Source organism: Psittacula echo (assembly GCF_963264785.1).
Source record: "Psittacula echo genome assembly, contig: SCAFFOLD_79, whole genome shotgun sequence".
In the NCBI taxonomy this organism is placed as follows: domain Eukaryota; kingdom Metazoa; phylum Chordata; class Aves; order Psittaciformes; family Psittacidae; genus Psittacula; species Psittacula echo.
Window position 1 is genome coordinate 217530 of NW_027664259.1, and position 25517 is coordinate 243046.

General features: G+C 59.5%; 1 protein-coding gene across 1 annotated transcript in view; it reads right to left on the reverse strand.

Annotated features, from left to right (window-relative positions):
- Positions 1-24329, reverse strand: part of SRCAP (Snf2 related CREBBP activator protein) — a gene marked incomplete at its 5' end in the record, with an annotated part of 56852 nt that extends 32523 nt beyond the window's left edge. Inside the window, 13 exon segments of the mRNA XM_080639695.1 lie at positions 3419-3611; positions 6474-6643; positions 6735-6871; positions 9857-10034; positions 11336-11583; positions 13420-13515; positions 14681-14770; positions 15365-15440; positions 15520-15620; positions 15804-15957; positions 17156-17296; positions 21582-21767; positions 24159-24329. Coding sequence (XP_080495821.1) covers positions 3419-3611; positions 6474-6643; positions 6735-6871; positions 9857-10034; positions 11336-11583; positions 13420-13515; positions 14681-14770; positions 15365-15440; positions 15520-15620; positions 15804-15957; positions 17156-17296; positions 21582-21767; positions 24159-24329 — 1941 coding nt within the window.
- Between the last annotated feature and the right edge of the window lie 1188 nt (positions 24330-25517).

Genomic DNA, 25517 nt, shown 5'->3' on the forward strand with positions numbered 1-25517 from the left:
TCCCCATCCACACCCATAATGATGCTCCCCATCCCCATCCACACCCATAATGATGCTCCCCATCCCCATCCACACCCATAATGATGCTCCCCATCCCCATCCACACCCATAATGATGCTCCCCATCCCCATCCACACCCATAATGATGCTCCCCATCCCCATCCACACCCATAATGGTACCCACCATCCCCATCCACACCCATAATGATGCTCCCCATCCCCATCCACACCCATAATGATGCTCCCCATCCCCATCCACACCATTAATGATGCTCCCCATCCCCATCCACACCCATAATGATGCTCCCCATCCCCATCCACACCCATAACGATGCTCCCCATCCCCATCCACACCCATAATGATGCTCCCCATCCCCATCCACACCCATAATGATGCTCCCCATCCCCATCCACACCCATAACGATGCTCCCCATCCCCATCCACACCCATAATGATGCTCCCCATCCCCATCCACACCCATAATGATGCTCCCCATCCCCATCTACACCCATAATGATGCTCCCCATCCCCATCCACACCCATAATGATGCTCCCCATCCCCATCCACACCCATAACGATGCTCCCCATCCCCATCCACACCCATAACGATGCTCCCCATCCCCATCCACACCCATAATGATGCTCCCCATCCCCATCCACACCCATAATGGTACCCACCATCCCCATCCACACCCATAATGATGCTCCCCATCCCCATCCACACCCATAATGATGCTCCCCATCCCCATCCACACCATTAATGATGCTCCCCATCCCCATCCACACCCATAATGATGCTCCCCATCCCCATCCACACCCATAATGATGCTCCCCATCCCCATCCACACCCATAACGATGCTCCCCATCCCCATCCACACCCATAATGATGCTCCCCATCCCCATCCACACCCATAATGATGCTCCCCATCCCCATCTACACCCATAATGATGCTCCCCATCCCCATCCACACCCATAATGATGCTCCCCATCCCCATCCACACCCATAACGATGCTCCCCATCCCCATCCACACCCATAATGATGCTCCCCATCCCCATCCACACCCATAATGATGCTCCCCATCCCCATCCACACCCATAATGATGCTCCCCATCCCCATCCACACCCATAATGATGCTCCCCATCCCCATCCACACCCATAACGATGCTCCCCATCCCCATCCACACCCATAATGATGCTCCCCATCCCCATCCACACCCATAATGATGCTCCCCATCCCCATCTACACCCATAATGATGCTCCCCATCCCCATCCACACCCATAATGATGCTCCCCATCCCCATCCACACCCATAATGATGCTCCCCATCCCCATCCACACCCATAATGATGCTCCCCATCCCCATCCACACCCATAACGATGCTCCCCATCCCCATCCACACCCATAACGATGCTCCCCATCCCCATCCACACCCATAATGATGCTCCCCATCCCCATCCACACCCATAATGGTACCCACCATCCCCATCCACACCCATAATGATGCTCCCCATCCCCATCCACACCCATAATGATGCTCCCCATCCCCATCCACACCATTAATGATGCTCCCCATCCCCATCCACACCCATAATGATGCTCCCCATCCCCATCCACACCCATAATGATGCTCCCCATCCCCATCCACACCCATAACGATGCTCCCCATCCCCATCCACACCCATAATGATGCTCCCCATCCCCATCCACACCCATAATGATGCTCCCCATCCCCATCTACACCCATAATGATGCTCCCCATCCCCATCCACACCCATAATGATGCTCCCCATCCCCATCCACACCCATAACGATGCTCCCCATCCCCATCCACACCCATAATGATGCTCCCCATCCCCATCCACACCCATAATGATGCTCCCCATCCCCATCCACACCCATAATGGTACCCACCATCCCCATCCACACCCATAATGATGCTCCCCATCCCCATCCACACCCATAATGATGCTCCCCATCCCCATCCACACCATTAATGATGCTCCCCATCCCCATCCACACCCATAATGATGCTCCCCATCCCCATCCACACCCATAATGATGCTCCCCATCCCCATCTACACCCATAATGATGCTCTCCATCCCCATCTACACCCATAATGGTACCCTCCATCCCCATCCACACCCATAATGATGCTCCCCATCCCCATCCACACCCATAACGATGCTCCCCATCCCCATCCACACCCATAACGATGCTCCCCATCCCCATCCACACCCATAACGATGCTCCCCATCCCCATCCACACCCATAATGATGCTCCCCATCCCCATCCACACCCATAAGGATGCTCCCCATCCCCATCCACACCCATAATGATGCTCCCCATCCCCATCCACACCCATAATGATGCTCCCCATCCCCATCCACACCCATAATGATGCTCCCCATCCCCATCCACACCCATAATGATGCTCCCCATCCCCATCCACACCCATAATGATGCTCCCCATCCCCATCCACACCCATAATGATGCTCCCCATCCCCATCCACACCCATAATGATGCTCCCCATCCCCATCCACACCCATAACGATGCTCCCCATCCCCATCCACACCCATAATGATGCTCCCCATCCCCATCCACACCCATAATGATGCTCCCCATCCCCATCCACACCCATAATGATGCTCCCCATCCCCATCCACACCCATAATGATGCTCCCCATCCCCATCCCCACCCATAACGATGCTCCCCATCCCCATCCACACCCATAACGATGCTCTCCATCCCCATCCACACCCATAACGATGCTCCCCATCCCCATCCACACCCATAACGATGCTCCCCATCCCCATCCACACCCATAACGATGCTCCCCATCCCCATCCACACCCATAACGATGCTCCCCATCCCCATCCACACCCATAATGATGCTCCCCATCCCCATCCACACCCATAACGATGCTCCCCATCCCCATCCACACCCATAATGATGCTCCCCATCCCCATCCACACCCATAACGATGCTCTCCATCCCCATCCACACCCATAATGATGCTCCCCATCCCCATCCACACCCATAATGATGCTCCCCATCCCCATCCACACCCATAATGGTACCCTCCATCCCCATCCACACCCATAATGATGCTCCCCATCCCCATCCACACCCATAATGATGCTCCCCATCCCCATCCACACCCATAATGATGCTCCCCATCCCCATCCACACCCATAATGATGCTCCCCATCCCCATCCACACCCATAATGATGCTCCCCATCCCCATCCACACCCATAATGATGCTCTCCATCCCCATCCACACCCATAATGGTACCCACCATCCCCATCCACACCCATAATGATGCTCCCCATCCCCATCCACACCCATAATGATGCTCCCCATCCCCATTCAGACCCCCTAGGGTCCCCCCCCCTGCCCACCTTGTGCAGGCGCTTGACGAGGCTCTCGTTGTACTCCTGGCTGCCCTCGATCATGCCCGTCAGGGGGTTCGAGAACCACTCCTTGAACTCGCGGTGGGACTGGAAGACGCGGGGCATCAGGAAGTGCATCAGGGACCACAGCTCCATGAGGCTGTTCTGCAGCGGCGTCCCCGTCAGCAGCAGCCGGCGCTGGCTATTGGGGGGGGGGGGGGGGGATGCAGGGAGCAGGCATCAGCACCCATGGGTCATACGTAGAGGGGAGAGAAGGCACCCAGCGGCACCCAGCAGCACCCGTGGGTGCTCTATAGGGGGGATACAGGGCGCCCAGCAGCATCCATCGGCACCCAGCAGCACCTGTGGGTGCTCTATAGGGGGGATACAGAGCACCCATCAGCATCCATCAGCACCCACCGGCACCCAGCAGCACCCATGGGTGCTCTATAGGGGGGATACAGAGCACCCATCAGCATCCATCAGCACCCATCAGCATCCATCAGCACCCACCGGCACCCAGCAGCACCCATGGGTGCTCTACAGGGGGGATACAGGGCGCCCAGCAGCATCCATCAGCATCCATGGATGCTCTATAGTGGGGATATAGGGAGCCCATCAGCATCCATGAGCACCCATCAGCACCCATTTGTGCTCTATAGGAGGAATACAGGGCACCCATCAGCATCCATCAGCACCCATCAGCATCCATCAGCACCCACGGGTGCTCTATAGGGGGGATACAGGGCGCCCAGCAGCATCCATCAGCACCCATCAGCACCCATCAGCATCCATCAGCACCCATGGGTGCTCTATAGGGGGGATACAGGGCACCCAGCAGCATCCATCAGCACCCATGGGTGCTCTATAGGGGGGATACAGGGCGCCCATCGGCACCCAGCAGCACCCGTGGGTGCTCTACAGGGGGCATACAGGGCACCCATCAGCATCCATCAGCACCCACCGGCACCCAGCAGCACCCATGGGTGCTCTATAGGGGGGATATAGGGAGCCCATCAGCATCCATCAGCACCCATCGGAACCCATGGGTGCCCTATAGGCGGGATACAGGGCGCCCAGCAGCATCCATCAGCACCCATGGATGCTCTACAGGGGGGATACAGGCCACCCATCGGCACCCATGGGTGCTCTATAGGGGGGATACAGGGCACCCATCAGCACCCATGGGTGCCCTATAGGGCGGATACAGGCCACCCATCAGCACCCATGGGTGCCCTATAGGGTGGATACAGGCCACCCATCAGCACCCATGGGTGCTCTATAGGGTGGACACAGGGCACCCATCAGCACCCATGGGTGCTCTATAGGGTGGATACAGGGCACCCATCAGCACCCATGGGTGCTCTATAGGGTGGATACAGGGCACCCCTCAGCACCCATGGGTGCTCTATAGGGGGGATACAGGGCACCCATCAGCACCCATGGGTGCTCTATAGGGTGGATACAGGGCACCCAGCAGCACCCATGGGTGCTCTATAGGGGGGATACAGGGCACCCATCAGCACCCACGGGTGCCCTATAGGGGGGATACAGGGCACCCATCAGCACCCACGGGTGCTCTATAGGGTGGATACAGGCCACCCCTCAGCACCCACGGGTGCTCTATAGGGCGGATACAGGGCACCCATCAGCACCCATGGGTGCTCTATAGGGTGGATACAGGGCACCCATCAGCACCCACGGGTGCTCTATAGGGCGGATACAGGGCACCCAGCAGCACCCATGGGTGCTCTATAGGGGGGATACAGGGCACCCCTCAGCACCCATGGGTGCTCTATAGGGGGGATACAGGGCACCCCTCAGCACCCATGGGTGCTCTATAGGGTGGATACAGGGCACCCAGCAGCACCCATGGGTGCTCTATAGGGGGGATACAGGGCACCCATCAGCACCCACGGGTGCCCTATAGGGGGGATACAGGGCACCCATCAGCACCCACGGGTGCTCTATAGGGTGGATACAGGCCACCCCTCAGCACCCACGGGTGCTCTATAGGGCGGATACAGGGCACCCATCAGCACCCACGGGTGCTCTATAGGGTGGATACAGGGCACCCATCAGCACCCACGGGTGCTCTATAGGGCAGATACAGGGCACCCAGCAGCACCCATGGGTGCTCTATAGGGGGGATACAGGGCACCCCTCAGCACCCATGGGTGCTCTATAGGGGGGATACAGGGCACCCAGCAGCACCCATGGGTGCTCTATAGGGGGGATACAGGGCACCCCTCAGCACCCATGGGTGCTCTATAGGGGGGACACAGGGCACCCATCAGCACCCACGGGTGCTCTATAGGGTGGATACAGGCCACCCATCAGCACCCATGGGTGCTCTATAGGGCGGATACAGGGCACCCATCAGCACCCATGGGTGCTCTATAGGGCGGATACAGGGCACCCATCAGCACCCATGGGTGCTCTATAGGGTGGATACAGGGCACCCATCAGCACCCATGGGTGCTCTATAGGGTGGATACAGGCCACCCTTTAGCCCCCGTGGGTGCCATATAGGGTGGATACAGGGCACCCATCAGCACCCACGGGTGCTCTATAGGGGGGACACAGGGCACCCATCAGCACCCACGGGTGCTCTATAGGGTGGATACAGGCCACCCATCAGCACCCACGGGTGCTCTATAGGGCGGATACAGGCCACCCATCAGCACCCATGGGAGCTCTATAGGGTGGATACAGGCCACCCTTTAGCACCCATGGGAGCTCTATAGGGTGGATACAGGGCACCCATCAGCACCCACGGGTGCCCTATAGGGTGGATACAGGGCACCCATCAGCACCCATGGGAGCTCTATAGGGTGGATACAGGGCACCCATCAGCACCCATGGGTGCCCTATAGGGGGGATACAGGCCACCCCTCAGCCCCCATGGGTGCCCCCCATCCCCCCTACATCCCCCCAACCTCCTCAGCATCTCCACCTTCCCATTGCCTCCAACGCATCCCCATCCCCTTCCGCCCCCCCCCCCCCCCGGCAGCCCCTAGTAACACCCAGGAGCACCCATGGGTGCCCCCCGGGGGACCCGCACCTATTGAAGTTGAGCAGCGATTGCCAGCGCTGCGACTTGAAGTTCTTGATGTTCTGCGCCTCATCCAGGATCAGGTACTTCCAGTTCTTGCGCCTGAAGGCCTGGTGGTCCTGCAGCACCAGCTTGTAGGACGTGATGCACACGTGGAAGGCGTTGGGTTTGGTCCAGCCCTAGGGAAGGAAGCCGGGGCCGGGGGGGGGATACAGGAGACGGACATAAAGGATGCTCGCAGCACCCAGCCCGGCACCCATGGGTGCTCACCTGGCGCTTGAGGCGCCGCTCCTTCTGCGCCCCGTAGTAGGTGAGGATCTTGAAGCTGGGGCACCAGCGCTTGAGCTCCATCTCCCAGTTGAGCATCACGCTGGTGGGCACGATGATGAGGTGGGGGCCCCAGCTGCCTGTTAATGGAGGGGGGGGGGGGGGGGGGTCAGGGCACCCATGGGTGCTGGGGGGCACCCATAGGGGTGGAGAGGGGCCAGAAGGAGGTTGGAGCACCTAAGGGTGATGGGGGGGGTAATGGGGATGGAGAGGGGGTATATAGGGGGTGTAGCACCTAAGGGTGATGGTGGAGGCAATGGGGATGGATAGGGGGTATATAGGCGCTATAGCACCTAAGGGTGATGGGGGGGCAATGGGGATGGAGAGGGGGTATATAGGGGCTATAGGACCTATGGGTGATGGGGGGGCAATGGGGATGGATAGGGGCCATAAGGAGGTTAGAGCACCTAAGGGTGATGGGGGGTAATGGGGATGGATAGGGGGTATATAGGGGCTATAGGACCTAAGGGTGATGGGGGGCACCCATAGGGATGGAGAGGGGCCATAAGGAGGTTAGAGCACCTAAGGGTGATGGGGGGGCAATGGGGATGGATAGGGGGTATATAGGGGCTATAGGACCTAAGGGTGATGGGGGGCACCCATAGGGATGGAGAGGGGCCATAAGGAGGTTAGAGCACCTAAGGGTGATGGGGGGGCAATGGGGATGGATAGGGGGTATATAGGGGCTATAGGACCTAAGGGTGATGGGGGGCACCCATAGGGATGGAGAGGGGCCATAAGGAGGTTAGAGCACCTAAGGGTGATGGGGGGGGTAATAGGGATGGAGAGGGGATATATAGGGGCTATAGGACCTAAGGGTGATGGGGGGCACCCATAGGGATGGAGAAGGGCCATAAGGAGGTTAGAGCACCTAAGGGTGATGGGGGGGCAATGGGGATGGATAGGGGGTATATAGGGGCTATAGGACCTAAGGGTGATGGGGGGCACCCATAGGGATGGAGAGGAGCCATAAGGAGGTTGGAGCACCTAAGGGTGATGGGGGGGGGTAATGGGGATGGAGAGGGGGTATATAGGGGGTGTAGCACCTAAGGGTGATGGGGGGCACCCATAGGGATGGAGAGGGGCCATAAGGAGGTTAGAGCACCTAAGGGTGATGGGGGGGGTAAGAGGGATGGAGAGGGGGTATATAGGGGCTATAGAACCTAAGGGTGATGGGGGGCACCCATAGGGATGGAGAGCGGCCATAAAGAGATTATAGCACCAAAGGATGATGGGGGGGCAATGGGGATGGAGAGGGAGTATATAGGGGCTATAGGACCTAAGGGTGATGGGGGGCACCCATAGGGATGGAGAGCGGCCATAAAGAGATTATAGCACCAAAGGATGATGGGGGGGCAATGGGGATGGAGAGGGAGTATATAGGGGCTATAAGACCTATGGGTGATGGGGGGCACCCATAGGGAGGTTATAGCACCCATGGGTGCTCAGGAAGGCCACACGGGTTAACAGGTCCCATATAGAGACTACAGCACCCATTGGTGCTGGGGGGTGCATAAGGATGGACAGGGGGCATATAGGGGGTACAGGACCTATGGGTGATGGGGGAGAGAATACAGCACCCATAGGTGCTCAGAGGGGCTCTAGGGAAGCACAGGTCCCATATGGAAGCTACACCACCCATGGGTGCTCAGGGAGCCAATAGGGACAAACAGGTCCCATACGGAAGCTACACCACCCATGGGTGCTCAGGGAGCCCATAGGGACAAACAGGTCCCATACGCAGTCCAGAGCACCCATGGGTGCCCATAGGGAAGCACAGGTCCCATATGGAAGCTACACCACCCATGGGTGCTCAAGGAGCCCATAGGGACAAACAGGTCCCATACGCAGTCCAGAGCACCCATGGGTGCCCATAGGGAAGCACAGGTCCCATATGGAAGCTACACCACCCATGGGTGCTCAGGGAGCCCATAGGGACAAACAGGTCCCATACGTAGTCCAGAGCACCCATGGGTGCCCATAGGGAAGCACAGGTCCCATATGGAAGCTACACCACCCATGGGTGCTCAGGGAGCCCATAGGGACAAACAGGTCCCATACGCAGTCCAGAGCACCCATGGGTGCCCATAGGGAAGCACAGGTCCCATATTGAAGCTACACCACCCATGGGTGCTCAGGGAGCCCATAGGGAAGCACAGGTCCCATATGGAAGCTACACCACCCATGGGTGCTCAAGGAGCCAATAGGGACAAACAGGTCCCATACGCAGTCCAGAGCACCCATGGGTGCCCATAGGGAAGCACAGGTCCCATATGGAAGCTACACCACCCATGGGTGCTCAGGGAGCCCATAGGGACAAACAGGTCCCATACGCAGTCCAGAGCACCCATGGGTGCCCATAGGGAAGCACAGGTCCCATATGGAAGCTACACCACCCATGGGTGCTCAGGGAGCCCATAGGGACAAACAGGTCCCATACGCAGTCCAGAGCACCCATGGGTGCCCACAGGGAAGCACAGGTCCCATATGGAAGCTACACCACCCATGGGTGCTCAGGGAGCCCATAGGGACAAACAGGTCCCATACGCAGTCCAGAGCACCCATGGGTGCCCATAGGGAAGCACAGGTCCCATATTGAAGCTACACCACCCATGGGTGCTCAGGGAGCCCATAGGGAAGCACAGGTCCCATATGGAAGCTACACCACCCATGGGTGCTCAGGGAGCCCATAGGGACAGACAGGTCCCATACGCAGTCTAGAGCACCCATGGGTGCCCATAGGGAAGCACAGGTCCCATATGGAAGCTACACCACCCATGGGTGCTCAGGGAGCCCATAGGGACAAACAGGTCCCATACGCAGTCTAGAGCACCCATGGGTGCCCATAGGGAAGCACAGGTCCCATATGCAACCTACAGCACCCATGGGTGCCCCTGAGGACCCCCATCCCAACCCTCCATCACCCATAGACCCCCCTCCCCAGGCCCTACAGCACCTACCCCTAAACCCCCACAGAACCAACAGGGACAGCCCTCCGTTGGCACCCATGGGTAACCCCGCCAGCACCCATGGGTGCTCTGGGGCGCCCCCCGAGCCCGCCTCACCCTTCTCGCAGGCCAGATGCGCCAGGAGGGAGATGGTCTGGATGGTCTTGCCCAGCCCCATCTCGTCGGCCAGGATGCCATTGAGCTTCTTCTCGTACATGGTCACGAGCCAATCCAGGCCGATGTGCTGGTACTCCCGTAGGGTGCCCCTCAGCAGGTGCGGGATGGGTGTCTTCACCTAGAGGGATCCATAGGGTCAGCACCCAGCCCTACAGGGCACCCAGGGCGAGGGGATGGGGATGGGGAGGGCACTAGGACCCTGAGGTGGCCCCATGGGACGCTATGGGCATGGAGGGGGGTCTCTAGGACCCAGGGGTGGCTCCATAGAACCCTATGGGCATGGAGGGGGGTCTCTAGGACCCAGGGGTGGCTCCATAGAACCCTATGGGCATGGAGGGGGGTCTCTAGGACCCAGGGGTGGCTCCATAGAACCCTATGGGCATGGAGGGGGGTCTCTAGGACCCAGGGGTGGCTCCATAGAACCCTATGGGCATGGAGGGGGGTCTCTAGGACCCAGGGGTGGCTCCATAGAACCCTATGGGCATGGAGGGGAGTCTCTAGGACCCAGGGGTGGCTCCATAGAACCCTATGGGCATGGAGGGGGGTCTCTAGGACCCAGGGGTGGCTCCATAGAACCCTATGGGCAGTGGAGGGGGGTCTCTAGGACCCAGGGGTGGCTCCATAGAACCCTATGGGCATGGAGGGGGGTCTCTAGGACCCAGGGGTGGCTCCATAGAACCCTATGGGCATGGAGGGGGGTCTCTAGGACCCAGGGGTGGCTCCATAGAACCCTATGGGCACGGAGGGGGGTCTCTAGGACCCAGGGGTGGCTCCATAGAACCCTATAGGCATGGAGGGCGGTCTCTAGGACCCAGAGGTGGCTCCATAGAACCCTATGGGCATGGAGGGGGGTCTCTAGGACCCAGGGGTGGCTCCATAGAACCCTATGGGCATGGAGGGGGGTCTCTAGGACCCAGGGGTGGCTCCATAGAACCCTATGGGCATGGAGGGGGGTCTCTAGGACCCAGGGGTGGCTCCATAGAACCCTATGGGCATGGAGGGGGGTCTCTAGGACCCAGGGGTGGCTCCATAGAACCCTATGGGCATGGAGGGGGGTCTCTAGGACCCAGAGGTGGCTCCATAGAACCCTATGGGCATGGAGGGGGGTCTCTAGGACCCAGGGGTGGCTCCATAGAACCCTATGGGCATGGAGGGGGGTCTCTAGGACCCAGGGGTGGCTCCATAGAACCCTATGGGCATGGAGGGGGGTCTCTAGGACCCAGGGGTGGCTCCATAGAACCCTATGGGCATGGAGGGGGGTCTCTAGGACCCAGAGGTGGCTCCATAGAACCCTATGGGCATGGAGGGGGGTCTCTAGGACCCAGGGGTGGCCCCATAGAACCCTATGGCGGTGGAGGGGGTTCTTTGGGACCCATGGGTGCTCTATGGGGTGGGTGCTATAGGGGGCTCCGGGGTTACCTGCGTGGTGGCCAACGTGTACCCCTTGGGCTGCAGGCTCTCGGCGGCGGCGGCGATGTCGGTGATCTCCTTCTTTGGGGTGGGGTTGATGGGGGGCGGAGGCGCGGGGGTGCTGGGGGGGGGGGTGGGGGCGCCTTCCTCTTCCTCCTCTTCCTCTTCGTCCTCGTCCTCGTCTTCGTCGTCGTCCTCTTCGTCCTCGTCTTCGTCCTCCTCCTCCTCGTCCTCCGAGCTCTCGGCTGCTGGGGAGTCTACGGGGTAAAGGGGGAGAGACAGACATGGAGGGGGGGCTCTAGGACCCTGGGGTGACCCCATGGGACTCCATAGACACGAATGGGGGTCTCTAGGACCCAGGGGTGGCTCCATAGAATCCTATGGGCATGGAAGGGGGTCTCTAGGACCCAGGGGTGTCCCTATAGAAGCCTAAGGGCGTTGGAGGGGGGACTCTAGGACCCAGAAGTTACCCTATGGGACTCAAAGGGAATGAATGTGGGGCTCTCTAGGACCCAGGGGTGGCCCCATAGAACCCAATGGGCATGGAGGGGGCTCTCTAGGACCCAGGGGTGGCTCCATAGAACCCTATGGGCATGGAGGGGGGTCTCTAGGACCCAGGGGTGGCTCCATAGAACCCTATGGGCATGGAGGGGGGTCTCTAGGACCCAGGGGTGGCTCCATAGAACCCTATGGGCATGGAGGGGGGTCTCTAGGACCCAGGGGTGGCTCCATAGAACCCTATGGGCATGGAGGGGGGTCTCTAGGACCCAGAGGTGGCTCCATAGAACCCTATGGGCATGGAGGGGGGTCTCTAGGACCCAGGGGTGGCCCCATAGAACCCTATAGGCATGGAGGGGGGTCTCTAGGACCCAGAGGTGGCTCCATAGAACCCTATGGGCATGGAGGGGGGTCTCTAGGACCCAGAGGTGGCTCCATAGAACCCTATGGGCATGGAGGGGGGTCTCTAGGACCCAGAGGTGGCTCCATAGAACCCTATGGGCATGGAGGGGGGTCTCTAGGACCCAGGGGTGGCTCCATAGAACCCTATGGGCATGGAGGGGGGTCTCTAGGACCCAGAGGTGGCTCCATAGAACCCTATGGGCATGGAGGGGGGTCTCTAGGACCCAGGGGTGGCCCCATAGAACCCTATGGGCAGTGGAGGGGGGTCTCTAGGACCCAGAGGTGGCCCCATAGAACCCTATGGGCAGTGGAGGGGGGTCTCTAGGACCCAGAGGTGGCCCCATAGAACCCTATGGGCATGGAGGGGGGTCCCTAGGACCCAGGGGTGGCTCCATAGAACCCTATGGGCATGGAGGGGGGTCTCTAGGACCCAGGGGTGGCTCCATAGAACCCTATGGGCATGGAGGGGGGTCTCTAGGACCCAGGGGTGGCTCCATAGAACCCTATGGGCATGGAGGGGGGTCTCTAGGACCCAGAGGTGGCTCCATAGAACCCTATGGGCATGGAGGGGGGTCTCTAGGACCCAGGGGTGGCTCCATAGAACCCTATGGCCATGGAGGGGGGTCTCTAGGACCCAGGGGTGGCTCCATAGAACCCTATGGGCATGGAGGGGGGTCTCTAGGACCCAGAGGTGGCTCCATAGAACCCTATGGGCATGGAGGGGGGTCTCTAGGACCCAGAGGTGGCTCCATAGAACCCTATGAGCATGGAGGGGGGTCTCTAGGACCCAGGGGTGGCTCCATAGAACCCTATGGGCATGGAGGGGGGTCTCTAGGACCCAGAGGTGGCTCCATAGAACCCTATGGGCATGGAGGGGGGTCTCTAGGACCCAGAGGTGGCTCCATAGAACCCTATGGGCATGGAGGGGGGTCTCTAGGACCCAGGGGTGGCTCCATAGAACCCTATGGGCATGGAGGGGGATCTCTAGGACCCAGGGGTGGCCCTGTAGCATCCAAAGGTGATCCCATAGCACCCATAGGTGCCCCTAGACCTAGGGTGACTCTAGGACCCAGGAATGGTGCTATAGCACCTATACCACCCATGGGTGATCCTATAGCACCCGTGGGCGCCCTTATAACAGCCGGGGGGGGTGGGGGTAGGGGGGGTCCTCTATGGCCCATGGGTGCTCCTACCCGAGCGGGTGCTGCTGGCGCCGGGGGGGGACTCGCAGTCGGAGTCAGCGAAGGCTCCTGCGTAGCGCTGCAGCAGCTCCTCCATCGGCAGCGCCCCTGCGGGGACAGGGCACCCATGGATGCTGTGCGCTAGGGCACCCATGGGTGCTGTGCGCATGGGTACCCAAGGGTGCTGTGTGTGCAGTGGCGCCCGTAAGTGCAGCGTGTGCAGGGAGAAGTGTGGGTGCTGTGTGTGCAGCGGCACCCATGGATGCTCAGTGTGTGCAGAGGCACCCATGGGTGCTGTGAGCGCAATGGCACCCATGGGTGCAGTATGTAGAGACACCCATACATAATGTGAGTGCAATGGCACCCATAGATGCTGCGTGTATAAGCACCCATGGGTGTTGTGTGCAACGGCACCCATAGGAGCTGTACGTATGGGCACCCATAGGTGCAGCGTGTATGGGCACCCATGGGTGCTCTATGGACACACTTATGTGCGCTCTGTGTGCGTAGCGGCACCCATCGGTGCTCTATGGGGTCACGTATGGGTGCTGTCTGTGTAATGGCACCCATGGGTGCTCTACGGGTCACCTACGGGTGCTCTGTGTGTGCCGTGGCACCCATGGGTGCTGTGTGTATTGTAACACCCATGGGTGCTCTATGGGTGCTGTGTGTGCAGTGGCACCCATGGGCGCTCTATGGGTGCTGGGTGTGCGGTGGCACCCATGGGCGCTCTATGGGTGCTGGGTGTGCGGTGGCACCCATGGGTGCTCTATGGGTGCTGTGTGTGCGGTGGCACCCATGGGCGCTCTATGGGTGCTGTGTGTGCGGTGGCACCCATGGGCGCTCTATGGGTGCTGTGTGTGTAATGGCACCCGTGGGTGCTCTATGGGTGCTGCGTGCGTGCAGTGGCACCCATGGGCGCTCTATGGGTGCTGTGTGTGCGGTGGCACCCATGGGCGCTCTATGGGTGCTGGGTGTGCGGTGGCACCCATGGGCGCTCTATGGGTGCTGTGTGCGCGGTAGCACCCATGGGCGCTCTATGGGTGCTGTGTGTGTAATGGCACCCGTGGGTGCTCTATGGGTGCTGCGTGCGTGCAGTGGCACCCATGGGCGCTCTATGGGTGCTGGGTGTGCGGTGGCACCCATGGGCGCTCTATGGGTGCTGTGTGTGCGGTGGCACCCATGGGCGCTCTATGGGTGCTGTGTGTGCGGTGGCACCCATGGGCGCTCTATGGGTGCTGGGTGTGTGGTGGCACCCATGGGTGCTCCCTACCCTCCCGGGCCAGGTCATCCAGCTCCTGTTTGTGGTCCACGTCCCCCTCGAGCCGCTCCTGCGCCGCGATCGTCTCCTCCTCGTCCTCCCCTGTGGTGACATCAGCACCCAATGGGTGACACCGGCACCCAATGGGTACCATTGACCCCAACGGGTGACAGCAACCTCCAAAGGTGAACATTAGCACCCAATGGGTGACAACGGCACCCAGTGGGTGACACTGAACCCAATGGGTGACATTGACCCCAGTGGGTGACGACAGCACCCAGTGGGTGACACTGAACCCAATGGGTGACACTGACCCCAACAGGTGACAACAGCACCCAATGGGTGACACCAACCCCAATGGGTGACAACAGCACCCAATGGGTGACACCAACCCCAATGGGTGACATCAGCACCCAATGGGTGACATTGACCCCAATGGGTGCCATTGACCCTAATGGGTGACACTGACCCCAACGGGTGCCATTGACCCCAATGGGTGACACCAACACTCAATGGGTGCCATTGGCCACAATGGATGACATCAGCCCCCAATGGGTGCCATTGACCCCAATGGGTGACACCAACACCCCATGGGTGCCATTGGCCCCAATGGATGACATCAGCCCCCAATGGGTGCCATTGACCCCAATGGGTGACAGCCCCCACCCATGGGTGCCACCCCCCCCCCTTCCTCACCCTCCTCGTCCTCGGCTGCGAACTCCTCATCCTCTTCTCGTGGCTCCCAAGGGCTCTTGTTCCGCTGCAGCAGCGCCTGGGGGTCAGGGTGGGGGTCAGGGTGGGGGTCAGGGTGGGGGGGGGTCAGGGTGGGGGGGGGTCGGGGTGGGGGGTACCTGTGGGGGGAGCCCCCCCAGCACCTCCTGCAGGTCCCGGGGCCGCGTCTCAGGGGGGGACCCATCGGGGGGGTCCTCGTCCGGCAGCTCCAGGTCCCCATCTGCGGGGGGGGGGGGTGTCAGCACCCATGGGTGCCCATCTCCTTTGGGCACCCCATGCCCTCCCCATAGCACCCATGGGTGCCCCCATCCCCATCACCCCATATCTCCATCTCATAAATACAGCACCCATGGGTGCTCCCCCCCCCCCCCCCCTTGCCCCCCAGCACCCATGGGTGACTCACGGCCGGATGGGTGCTGCACCCTATGGGGTGCGTTGAGGCTGCGGCTCAGGAGGTCCGAGTACTTCTCGGTCTGGCCCACGATGAAGTCGAGCTGGAGATCCAGAGCCTGCTTCCGCTTCTCCTCCAGGCGGGACTGCTGCTTGAACTGCACCACCTGCAGCAGCACCCATGGGTGCCAGAGCACCCACAGCACCCATAGCACCCATAGCATCCATAGCACCCATAGCACCCAATGGGCAGCTGCAGGACCAGAGCCTGCTTCCGCTTCTCCTCCAGGCGGGACTGCTGCTTGAACTGCACCACCTGCAGCAGCACCCATGGGTGCCAGAGCACCCACAGCACCCATAGCACCCATAGCATCCATAGCACCCATAGCATCCACAGCACCCACAGCATCCACAGCATCCATAGCACCCAATGGGCAGCTTCAGGGCCAGAGCCAAGGGGCCACCCAATAGGCACCCAACTATGACCATGGGGCCACCCAATGAGCACCCAACTATGACCAGGGGAGCACCCAATGAGCACCCAACGAGCACCCAACCATGACCATGGGGCCACCCAATGAGCACCCAACCACGACCATGGGGCCACCCAACCATGACCATGGGGCCACCCAATGGGCACCCAACCACAACCATGGGGCCACCCAACGGGCACCCAACCATGACCATGGGGCCACCCAATGAGCACCCAACCACAACCATGGGGCCACCCAATGAGCACCCAACCATGACCATGGGGGCACCCAATGGGCACCCAACCACAACCATGGGGCCACCCAATAGGCACCCAACCATGACCATGGGGCCACCCAATGAACACCCAACTATGACCATGGGGCCACCCAATGAGCACCCAACCACAACCATGGGGCCACCCAACGGGCACCCAACCATGACCATGGGGCCACCCAATGAACACCCAACTATGACCATGGGGCCACCCAATGAGCACCCAACCACAACCATGGGGCCACCCAACGGGCACCCAACCATGACCATGGGGCCACCCAATGGGCACCCAACCACGACCATGGGGCCACCCAACCATGACCATGGGGGCACCCAACAGGCACCCAACCATGACCATGGGGCCACCCAATGGACACCCAACCACGACCATGGGGCCACCCAACCATGACCATGGGGCCACCCAACGGGCACCCAACCATGCCCATGGAGCCACCCAATGCCCACTATAGAGTTTGGTGTCTCATCACCCCCACTGATGGGCAAGAGCACGCAGGGGTGATGCCCACCCCCCACGCCCCTGGAGAACGGAAGTCACCCATGGGTGATGGAGGTGGGGGGGAGCACCCATGGGTGCTGGGGGGGGGGGGGGGGTCCCACCTTCTCCACGTTGCTCCAGAACTGCTTGACCTCCTTGGCGATGGCGGCGGCCACGCGGCGCAGCTTGGCCTGCTCCTCCCGCTTGGCGCGCTCCTCCTTCTGCCGCTGCTCCTCGTGGTGCCGCATCACCATGCGCACCACCTGCGGGGCACGGGGGGGGCACCCATGGGTGCTGGCAGTGGGGGTGACCTCAAGCCAAGCCTATGGAGATGCCTTCCATGGGTTCCTATGGGCCTCAAGGGGTTCCTATGGGTGCACCCTCAACCGAACCCTATGGAGATGCCTTCCATGGGTTCCTATGGGTGCACCCTCAACCGAACCCTACGGAGATGCCTTCCATGGGTTCCTATGGGCCTCAAGGGGTTCCTATGGGTGCACCCTCCACCGAACCCTACGGAGATGCCTTCCATGGGTTCCTATGGGCCTCAAGGGGTTCCTATGGGTGCACCCTCAACCGAACCCTACGGAGATGCCTTCCATGGGTTCCTATGGGTGCACCCTCAACCGAACCCTATGGAGATGCCTTCCATGGGTTCCTATGGGCCTCAAGGGGTTCCTATGGGTGCACCCTCAACCGAACCCTATGGAGATGCCTTCCATGGGTTCCTATGGGTGCACCCTCAAACGAACCCTATGGAGATGCCTTCCATGGGTTCCTATGGGCCTCAAGGGGTTCCTATGGGTGCACCCTCAACCGAACCCTACGGAGATGCCTTCCATGGGTTCCTATGGGCCTCAAGGGGTTCCTATGGGTGCACCCTCAACCGAACCCTATGGAGATGCCTTCCATGGGTTCCTATGGGCCTCAAGGGGTTCCTATGGGTGCACCCTCAACCGAACCCTATGGAGATGCCTTCCATGGGTTCCTATGGGCCTCAAGGGGTTCCTATGGGTGCACCCTCAACCGAACCCTATGGAGATGCCTTCCATGGGTTCCTATGGGTGCACCCTCAACCGAACCCTATGGAGATGCCTTCCATGGGTTCCTATGGGCCTCAAGGGGTTCCTATGGGTGCACCCTCAACCGAACCCTACGGAGATGCCTTCCATGGGTTCCTATGGGCCTCAAGGGGTTCCTATGGGTGCACCCTCAACCGAACCCTACGGAGATGCCTTCCATGGGTTCCTATGGGCCTCAAGGGGTTCCTATGGGTGCAACCTCAACCGAACCCTACGGAGATGCCTTCCATGGGTTCCTATGGGCCTCAAGGGGTTCCTATGGGTGCACCCTCAACCGAACCCTACGGAGATGCCTTCCATGGGTTCCTATGGGCCTCAAGGGGTTCCTATGGGTGCACCCTCAACCGAACCCTATGGAGATGCCTTCCATGGGTTCCTATGGGTGCACCCTCAACCGAACCCTACGGAGATGCCTTCCATGGGTTCCTATGGGCCTCAAGGGGTTCCTATGGGTGCAACCTCAACCGAACCCTACGGAGATGCCTTCCATGGGTTCCTATGGGCCTCAAGGGGTTCCTATGGGTGCAACCTCAACCGAACCCTACGGAGATGCCTTCCATGGGTTCCTACAGGTGCAACCTCAACCGAACCCTATGGAGATGCCTTCCATGGGTTCCTATGGGCCTCAAGGGGTTTCTATGGGTGCAACCTCAACCGAACCCTATGGAGATGCCTTCAATGGCTTCCTATGGGTCCCAGTAGGTCACTATGGGGCTCAATGGGTTCCAATGGGTTCCTATGGGTGCACCCTCAACCGAACCCCACGGAGATGCCTTCAATGGGTTCCTATGGGTGCAACCACAACCGAACCCTGTGGAGATGCCTTCAATGGGTTTCTATGGGTCCCAATGGGTCACTATAGGGTTCAATGGGTTCCAGTGGGTTCCTATGGTCTCCTATGGGTGCATCCTCAACCAAACCCCACGGAGATGCCTTCAATGGGTTCCTATGGGTGCACCCTCAACCGAACCCTATGGAGATGCCTTCCATGGGTTCCTATGGGTGCACCCTCAACCGAACCCTATGGAGATGCCTTCAATAGGTTCCTATGGGTGCACCCTCAACCGAACCCTATGGAGATGCCTTCCATGGGTTCCTATGGGTGCACCCTCAACCGAACCCTATGGAGATGCCTTCAATGGGTTCCTATGGGTGCACCCTCAACCGAACCCTATGGAGATGACTTCAATGGGTTCCTATGGGTGCAACCTCAACCGAACCCTATGGAGATACCTTCAATGGGTTCCTATGGGTGCACCCTCAACCGAACCCTATGGAGATGCCTTCGATGGGTTCCTATGGGTGCACCCTCAACCGAACGCTATGGAGATGCCTTCAATGGGTTCCTATGGGTGCAACCTCAACCGAACCCTATGGAGATGACTTCAATGGGTTCCTATGGGTGCACCCTCAACTGAACCCTACGGAGATGCCTTCAATGGGTTCCTATGGGTGCACCCTCAACCGAACCCTATGGAGATGCCTTCCATGGGTTCCTATGGGTGCACCCTCAACCGAACCCTATGGAGATGCTTTCAATGGGTTCCTATGGGTGCAACCTCAACCCAACCCTATGGAGATACCTTCAATGGGTTCCTATGGCTGCAACCTCAACCGAACCCTATGGAGATGCCTTCAATAGGTTCCTATGGGTGCAACCTCAACTGAACCCTATGGAGATGGCTTCGATGGGTTCCTGCAGGTCCAAATGGGTTCCTATAGGTCACTATGGGTCTCAATGGGTCACTATGGGTATCAATACATAACTACAGGTCCCAATGTGTCCCTATGGGTCCGAAGATGTCCCTATGGGTCTGAAGGTGTCCCTATGGGTCCCAATGTGTCCCTATGGGTCCCAATGTGTCTCTACGCATCCCTGTAGGTCCCTATGTGTCCCTATGGGTCCCAATGCGTCTATATATATCCCTATGAGTCCCAATATTTCTCTATCCCCATGGGTCCCAATGTATCCCAATGTGTCCCAATGTGTCTCTATAGGTCCCAAGGTGTCCCTATGGGTCGCAAGGTGTCCCTATGAGTCCCAAGGTGTCCCAATGGGTCCCAAGGTGTCCCAGTGTGTCCCTATGGGTCCCAAGGTGTCCCTATGGGTCCCAACGTGTCCCAATGTGTCCCTATGGGTCCCTATGTGTCCCTATGTGTCCCTATGTATCCCTATGCGTCCCTACGTGTCCCTATGCATCCCTATGTGTCCCTACGTGTCCCTATGTGTCCCAATGCATCCCAACGTATCCCTATGCGTCCCAATGTGTCCCTATGTGTCCCAATGTGTCCCTATGTCTCCCAATGCGTCCCTATGTGTCCCTATGTCTCCCTATGTGTCCCAATGTGTCCCTATGGGTCCCTATGTGTCCCAATGTGTCCCTATGTGTCCCAATGTATCCCAATGCATCCCAATGTATCCCAATGCGTCCCAATGTGTCCCAATGTGTCCCTATGCGTCCCTATGCATCCCAATGTGTCCCTATGTGTCCCAATGTATCCCTATGCGTCCCTATGACTCCCTATGTGTCCCAATGTGTCCCTATGTGTCCCTACGTGTCCCAACGTGTCCCTATGTGTCCCAATGTGTCCCTATGTGTCCCAACGTGTCCCTATGTATCCCTATGTGTCCCAATGTGTCCCTATGTGTCCCAACGTGTCCCTATGTATCCCTATGGGTCCCAACGTGTCCCTATGTGCCCCTATGTGTCCCTATGTGTCCCTATGTGTCCCAATGTGTCCCTATGTGTCCCTACGTGTCCCAATGTGTCCCTATGTGTCCCTACGTGTCCCTATGCGTCCCAATGTGTCCCTATGTGTCCCTATGCGTCCCTATGCATCCCAATGTGTCCCTATGTGTCCCAATGTGTCCCTATGTGTCCCTACGTGTCCCAACGTGTCCCTATGCGTCCCAATGTGTCCCTATGTGTCCCAACGTGTCCCTCTGTATCCCTATGTGTCCCAACGTGTCCCTATGTGTCCCAACGTGTCCCTATGTATCCCTATGTGTCCCAATGTGTCCGTATGTGTCCCAACGTGTCCCAATGTATCCCTATGCGTCCCTATGACTCCCAATGTGTCCCTATGTGTCCCTACGTGTCCCTATGCGTCCCTATGCATCCCAATGTGTCCCAATGTGTCCCAATGTATCCCTATGTGTCCCTATGACTCCCAATGTGTCCCTATGTGTCCCTACGTGTCCCTATGCGTCCCCATGTGTCCCTACGTGTCCCAACGTGTCCCTATGTGTCCCAATGTGTCCCTATGTGTCCCTACGTGTCCCTATGCGTCCCCATGTGTCCCTATGTGTCCCAATGTGTCCCTATGTGTCCCTATGTATCCCTATGGGTCCCAATGTGTCCCTATGTGTCCCTACGCGTCCCAACGCGTCCCAACGCGTCCCAACGCGTCCCAACGCGTCCCTCAGCGTCCCTCAGCGTCCCAGCGTGCCCGTGCGGGCGCCGACCTTGCGGGCCACCCCCCTCTTCCATCGGCGCTCCTGGGCGAAGTCGGCGGCGAGCCACTGCATCTCCTCGCAGAGGTAATCCCAGTGCACCTTGGGCCGCGGCGGCTCCGGCACCTTGGGCAGGCGCCGCAGGGACCAGAACCCCTCGCGCTTCATCTCGGCCACGCGGTGCTCGACCTCCGCCTCCTGCGGCGGGGGGGGGGGGGGGGGGGACGGACAGGGAGAAGGGGGAGGAATGGGGGGGAAGGGGGGAAAAGGGGGGGAATGGGGGGGAAACGGGGGGGGAAACGGGGAAAATGAGGGGGAAAAATGGGGGGCAAAAGGGGGGGAAAGAGGGGGGGAAAGAGGGGGGGGAAAGGGGGAAAGGGGGGAAAAAGGGGGAAAGGGGGGAAAAGGGGGGGGAAAAGGGGGGGAAAGGGGGGAAAAAGGGGGGAAAAGGGGGGAAAAGAGGGGGGAAAAAGGGGGGAAAGGGGGGAAAAAGGGGGGGAAAGGGGGGGAAACGGGGGGGGAAAAGGGGGAAAATGAGGGGGAAAAAGGGGGAAAAATGGGGGGAAAGGGGGAAAAAGGGGGGAAAAGGGGGGGAAAGAGGGGGGAAAAAGGGGGGAAAGGGGGGAAAAAGGGGGGGAAAAGGGGGGAAAAGGAGGTAAAAAGGGGGGGAAAGGGGGGAGAAGGGGGGAGAAGGGGGGAAAAAGGGGGAAAAAGGGGGAAAAGCGGGAAAAAGGGGGGAAAGGGGGGAAAGGGGGAAAAAGGGGGTAAAAAGGAGGTAAAAAGGGGGAGAAAGGGGGGAGAAGGGGGGAAAAGGGGGGAAAAGGGGGAAAAAGGGGGAAAAAGGGGGGGAAAAGGGGGGAAAGGGGGGAAAAAGGGGGGAAAGGGGTAAAAAGGGGGGGAAAAGGGGGGGAAGGGGAGGAAAGGGGGAAAAAGGGGGGAAAAAGGGGGGAAAAGGGAGGAAAGAGAAGAGAAGGGGGAGAAGGGGGGAAAGGGGAGAAAGGGGGGGAAGGGGGGAGAAGGGGGGGGAAGGAGAGGAGGGGGGGAAGGGGGAAAAGGGGGGGAGAAGGGGGGAAAGGGCGGGAAGGGGGGGGGGACGGAAAAAGGGGATTCTCCATTGGCTACTATAGGGCTGTGCACACCCCAATACCCCCCTAAACCCATCCTATAGGACAGCAGAGATTCTCCATTGGCTACTATAGAGTTGTGCACACCCCAATACCCCCCTAAACCCACCCTATAGGGGAGCAGAGATTCTCCATTGGCTACTATAGGGCTGTGCACGCCTCAACACTCCCCTAAACCCCTCCTATAGGACAGCAGAGATTCTCCATTGGCTACTATAGGGTTGTGCACACCCCAATACCCCCCTAAACCCACCCTATAGGGGAGCAAAGATTCTCCATTGGCTACTATAGGGTTGTGCACACCCCAATACCCCCCTAAACCCACCCTATAGGGGAGCACAGATTCTCCATTGGCTACTATAGGACTGTGCACACCCCAATACCCCCCTAAACCCATCCTATAGGGGAGCAGAGATTCTCCATTGGCTACTATAGGGTTGTGCACACCCCAATACCCCCCTAAACCCACTCTATAGGGGAGCAGAGATTCTCCATTGGCTACTATAGGGCTGTGCACGCCCCAATACCCCCCTAAACCCACCCGATAGGGGAGCAATGATTCTCCATTGGCTACTATAGGGTTGTGCACGCCCCAATACCCCCCTAAACCCATCCTATAGGAGAGCAAAGATTCTCCATTGGCTACTATAGGGTTGTGCACGCCCCAATACCCCCCTAAACCCATTCTATAGGAGAGCAAGGATTCTCCATTGGCTACTATAGGGTTGTGCACGCCCCAATACCCCCCTAAACCCATCCTATAGGGGAGCAGAGATTCTCCATTGGCTACTATAGGGCTGTGCACGCCCCAATACCCCCCTAAACCCACCCTATAGGGGAGCAGAGATTCTCCATTGGCTACTATAGGGCTGTGCACGCCTCAACACTCCCCTAAACCCCTCCTATAGGACAGCAGACATTCTCCATTGGCTACTATAGGGCTGTGCACACCCCAGTACCCCCCTAAACCCATCCTATAGGGGAGCAGAGATTCTCCATTGGCTACTATACGGCTGTGCACGCCTCAACACTCCCCTAAACCCCCCCTATAGGGGAGCAGAGATTCTCCATTGGCTACTATAGGGCTGTGCACGCCTCAACACTCCCCTAAACCCCTCCTATAGGACAGCAGACATTCTCCATTGGCTACTATAGGGCTGTGCACCCCCCAATACCCCCCTAAACCCACCCTATAGGGGAGCAAAAATTCTCCATTGGCTACTATAGGGTTGTGCACGCCCCAATACCCCCCTAAACCACCCGATAGGAGAGCAAAGATTCTCCATTGGCTACTATAGGGTTGTGCACGCCCCAATACCCCCCTAAACCCACCCTATAGGAAAGCAGAGATTCTCCATTGGCTACTATAGGGCTGTGCACGCCCCAATATCCCCCTAAACCCATCCTATAGGGGAGCAGAGATTCTCCATTGGCTACTATAGGGTTGTGAACGCCTCCCACTCACATGCTTGGCTTGCTCCGCAATCTCGGCGTGGGTCTTGTCCCAAAGGCTGGGGGGCTCCGGGGGTCCGGGGGGGCCATCGGGCCGGGGGGGGCCAGCAGGAGAAGAGGCCGGGGGGGAAACGCTGCCGGGGGAGCCCGAAGAGGCCGGGGACACGGGGCTGCTGCCGGTCATTCTGCCTGCAGGGACCTGCGCAATGGGGGGCAATGGGCATGGGGGGGTTAGAATGGGGCTGCGGGGGTCTATGGGGGGGTTAGAGTGGGGCTGGGGGGGTCTATGGGGGGGTTAGAATGGGGCTGGGGGGGTTCTATGGGGGGTTAACATGGGGCTGGGGGGGGTCTATGGGGGGTTAACATGGGGCTGGGGGGGTCTATGGGGGGGTTAGAATGGGGCTGGGGGGGTTCTATGGGGGTTAACATGGGGCTGGGGGGGTCTATGGGGGGTTAACATGGGGCTGGGGGGGTCTATGGGGGGGTTAGAATGGGGCTGCGGGGGTCTATGGGGGGGTTAGAGTGGGGCTGGGGGGGTCTATGGGCGGGTTAGAATGGGTCTGGGGGGGTCTATGGGGGTTAACATGGGGCTGGGGGGGTCTATGGGGGGGTTAGAATGGGTCTGGGGGGGTCTATGGGGGGTTAACATGGGGCTGGGGGGGTCTATGGGGGGGTTAGAATGGGGCTGGGGGGGTCTATGGGGGGGTTAGAATGGGGCTGGGGGGTCTATGGGGGGTTAGAATGGGTCTGGGGGGTCTATGGGGGGTTAACATGGGGCTGGGGGGGTCTATGGGGGGGTTAGAATGGGGCTGGGGGGGGTCTATGGGGGGGTTAGAATGGGGCTGGGGGGGTCTATGGGGTCTATGGGGGGGTTAGAATGGGGCTGGGGGGGTCTATGGGGGGGTTAGAATGGGGCTGGGGGGTCTATGGGTGCTATGGGGGGGTTAGAATGGGGCTGGGGGGGTCTATGGGTGCTATGGGGGGGTTAGAATGGGTCTGGGGGGGTCTATGGGTGCTATGGGGAGGTTAGAATGGGTCCGGGGGGGTCTATGGGGGGGTTAGAATGGGGCTGGGGGGTCTATGGGGGGGTTAGAATGGGTCTGGGGGGGTCTATGGGTGCAATGGGGGGGTTAGAATGGGGCTGGGGGGGTCTATGGGTGCTATGGGGGGGTTAGAATGGGTCTGGGGGGGTCTATGGGGGGGTTAGAATGGGGCTGGGGGGGTCTATGGGGGGGTTAGAATGGGGCTGGGGGGGTCTATGGGTGCTATGGGGGGGTTAGAATGGGTCTGGGGGGGTCTATGGGTGCTATGGGGGGGTTAGAATGGGTCTGGGGGGGTCTATGGGGTCTATGGGGGGGTTAGAATGGGGCTG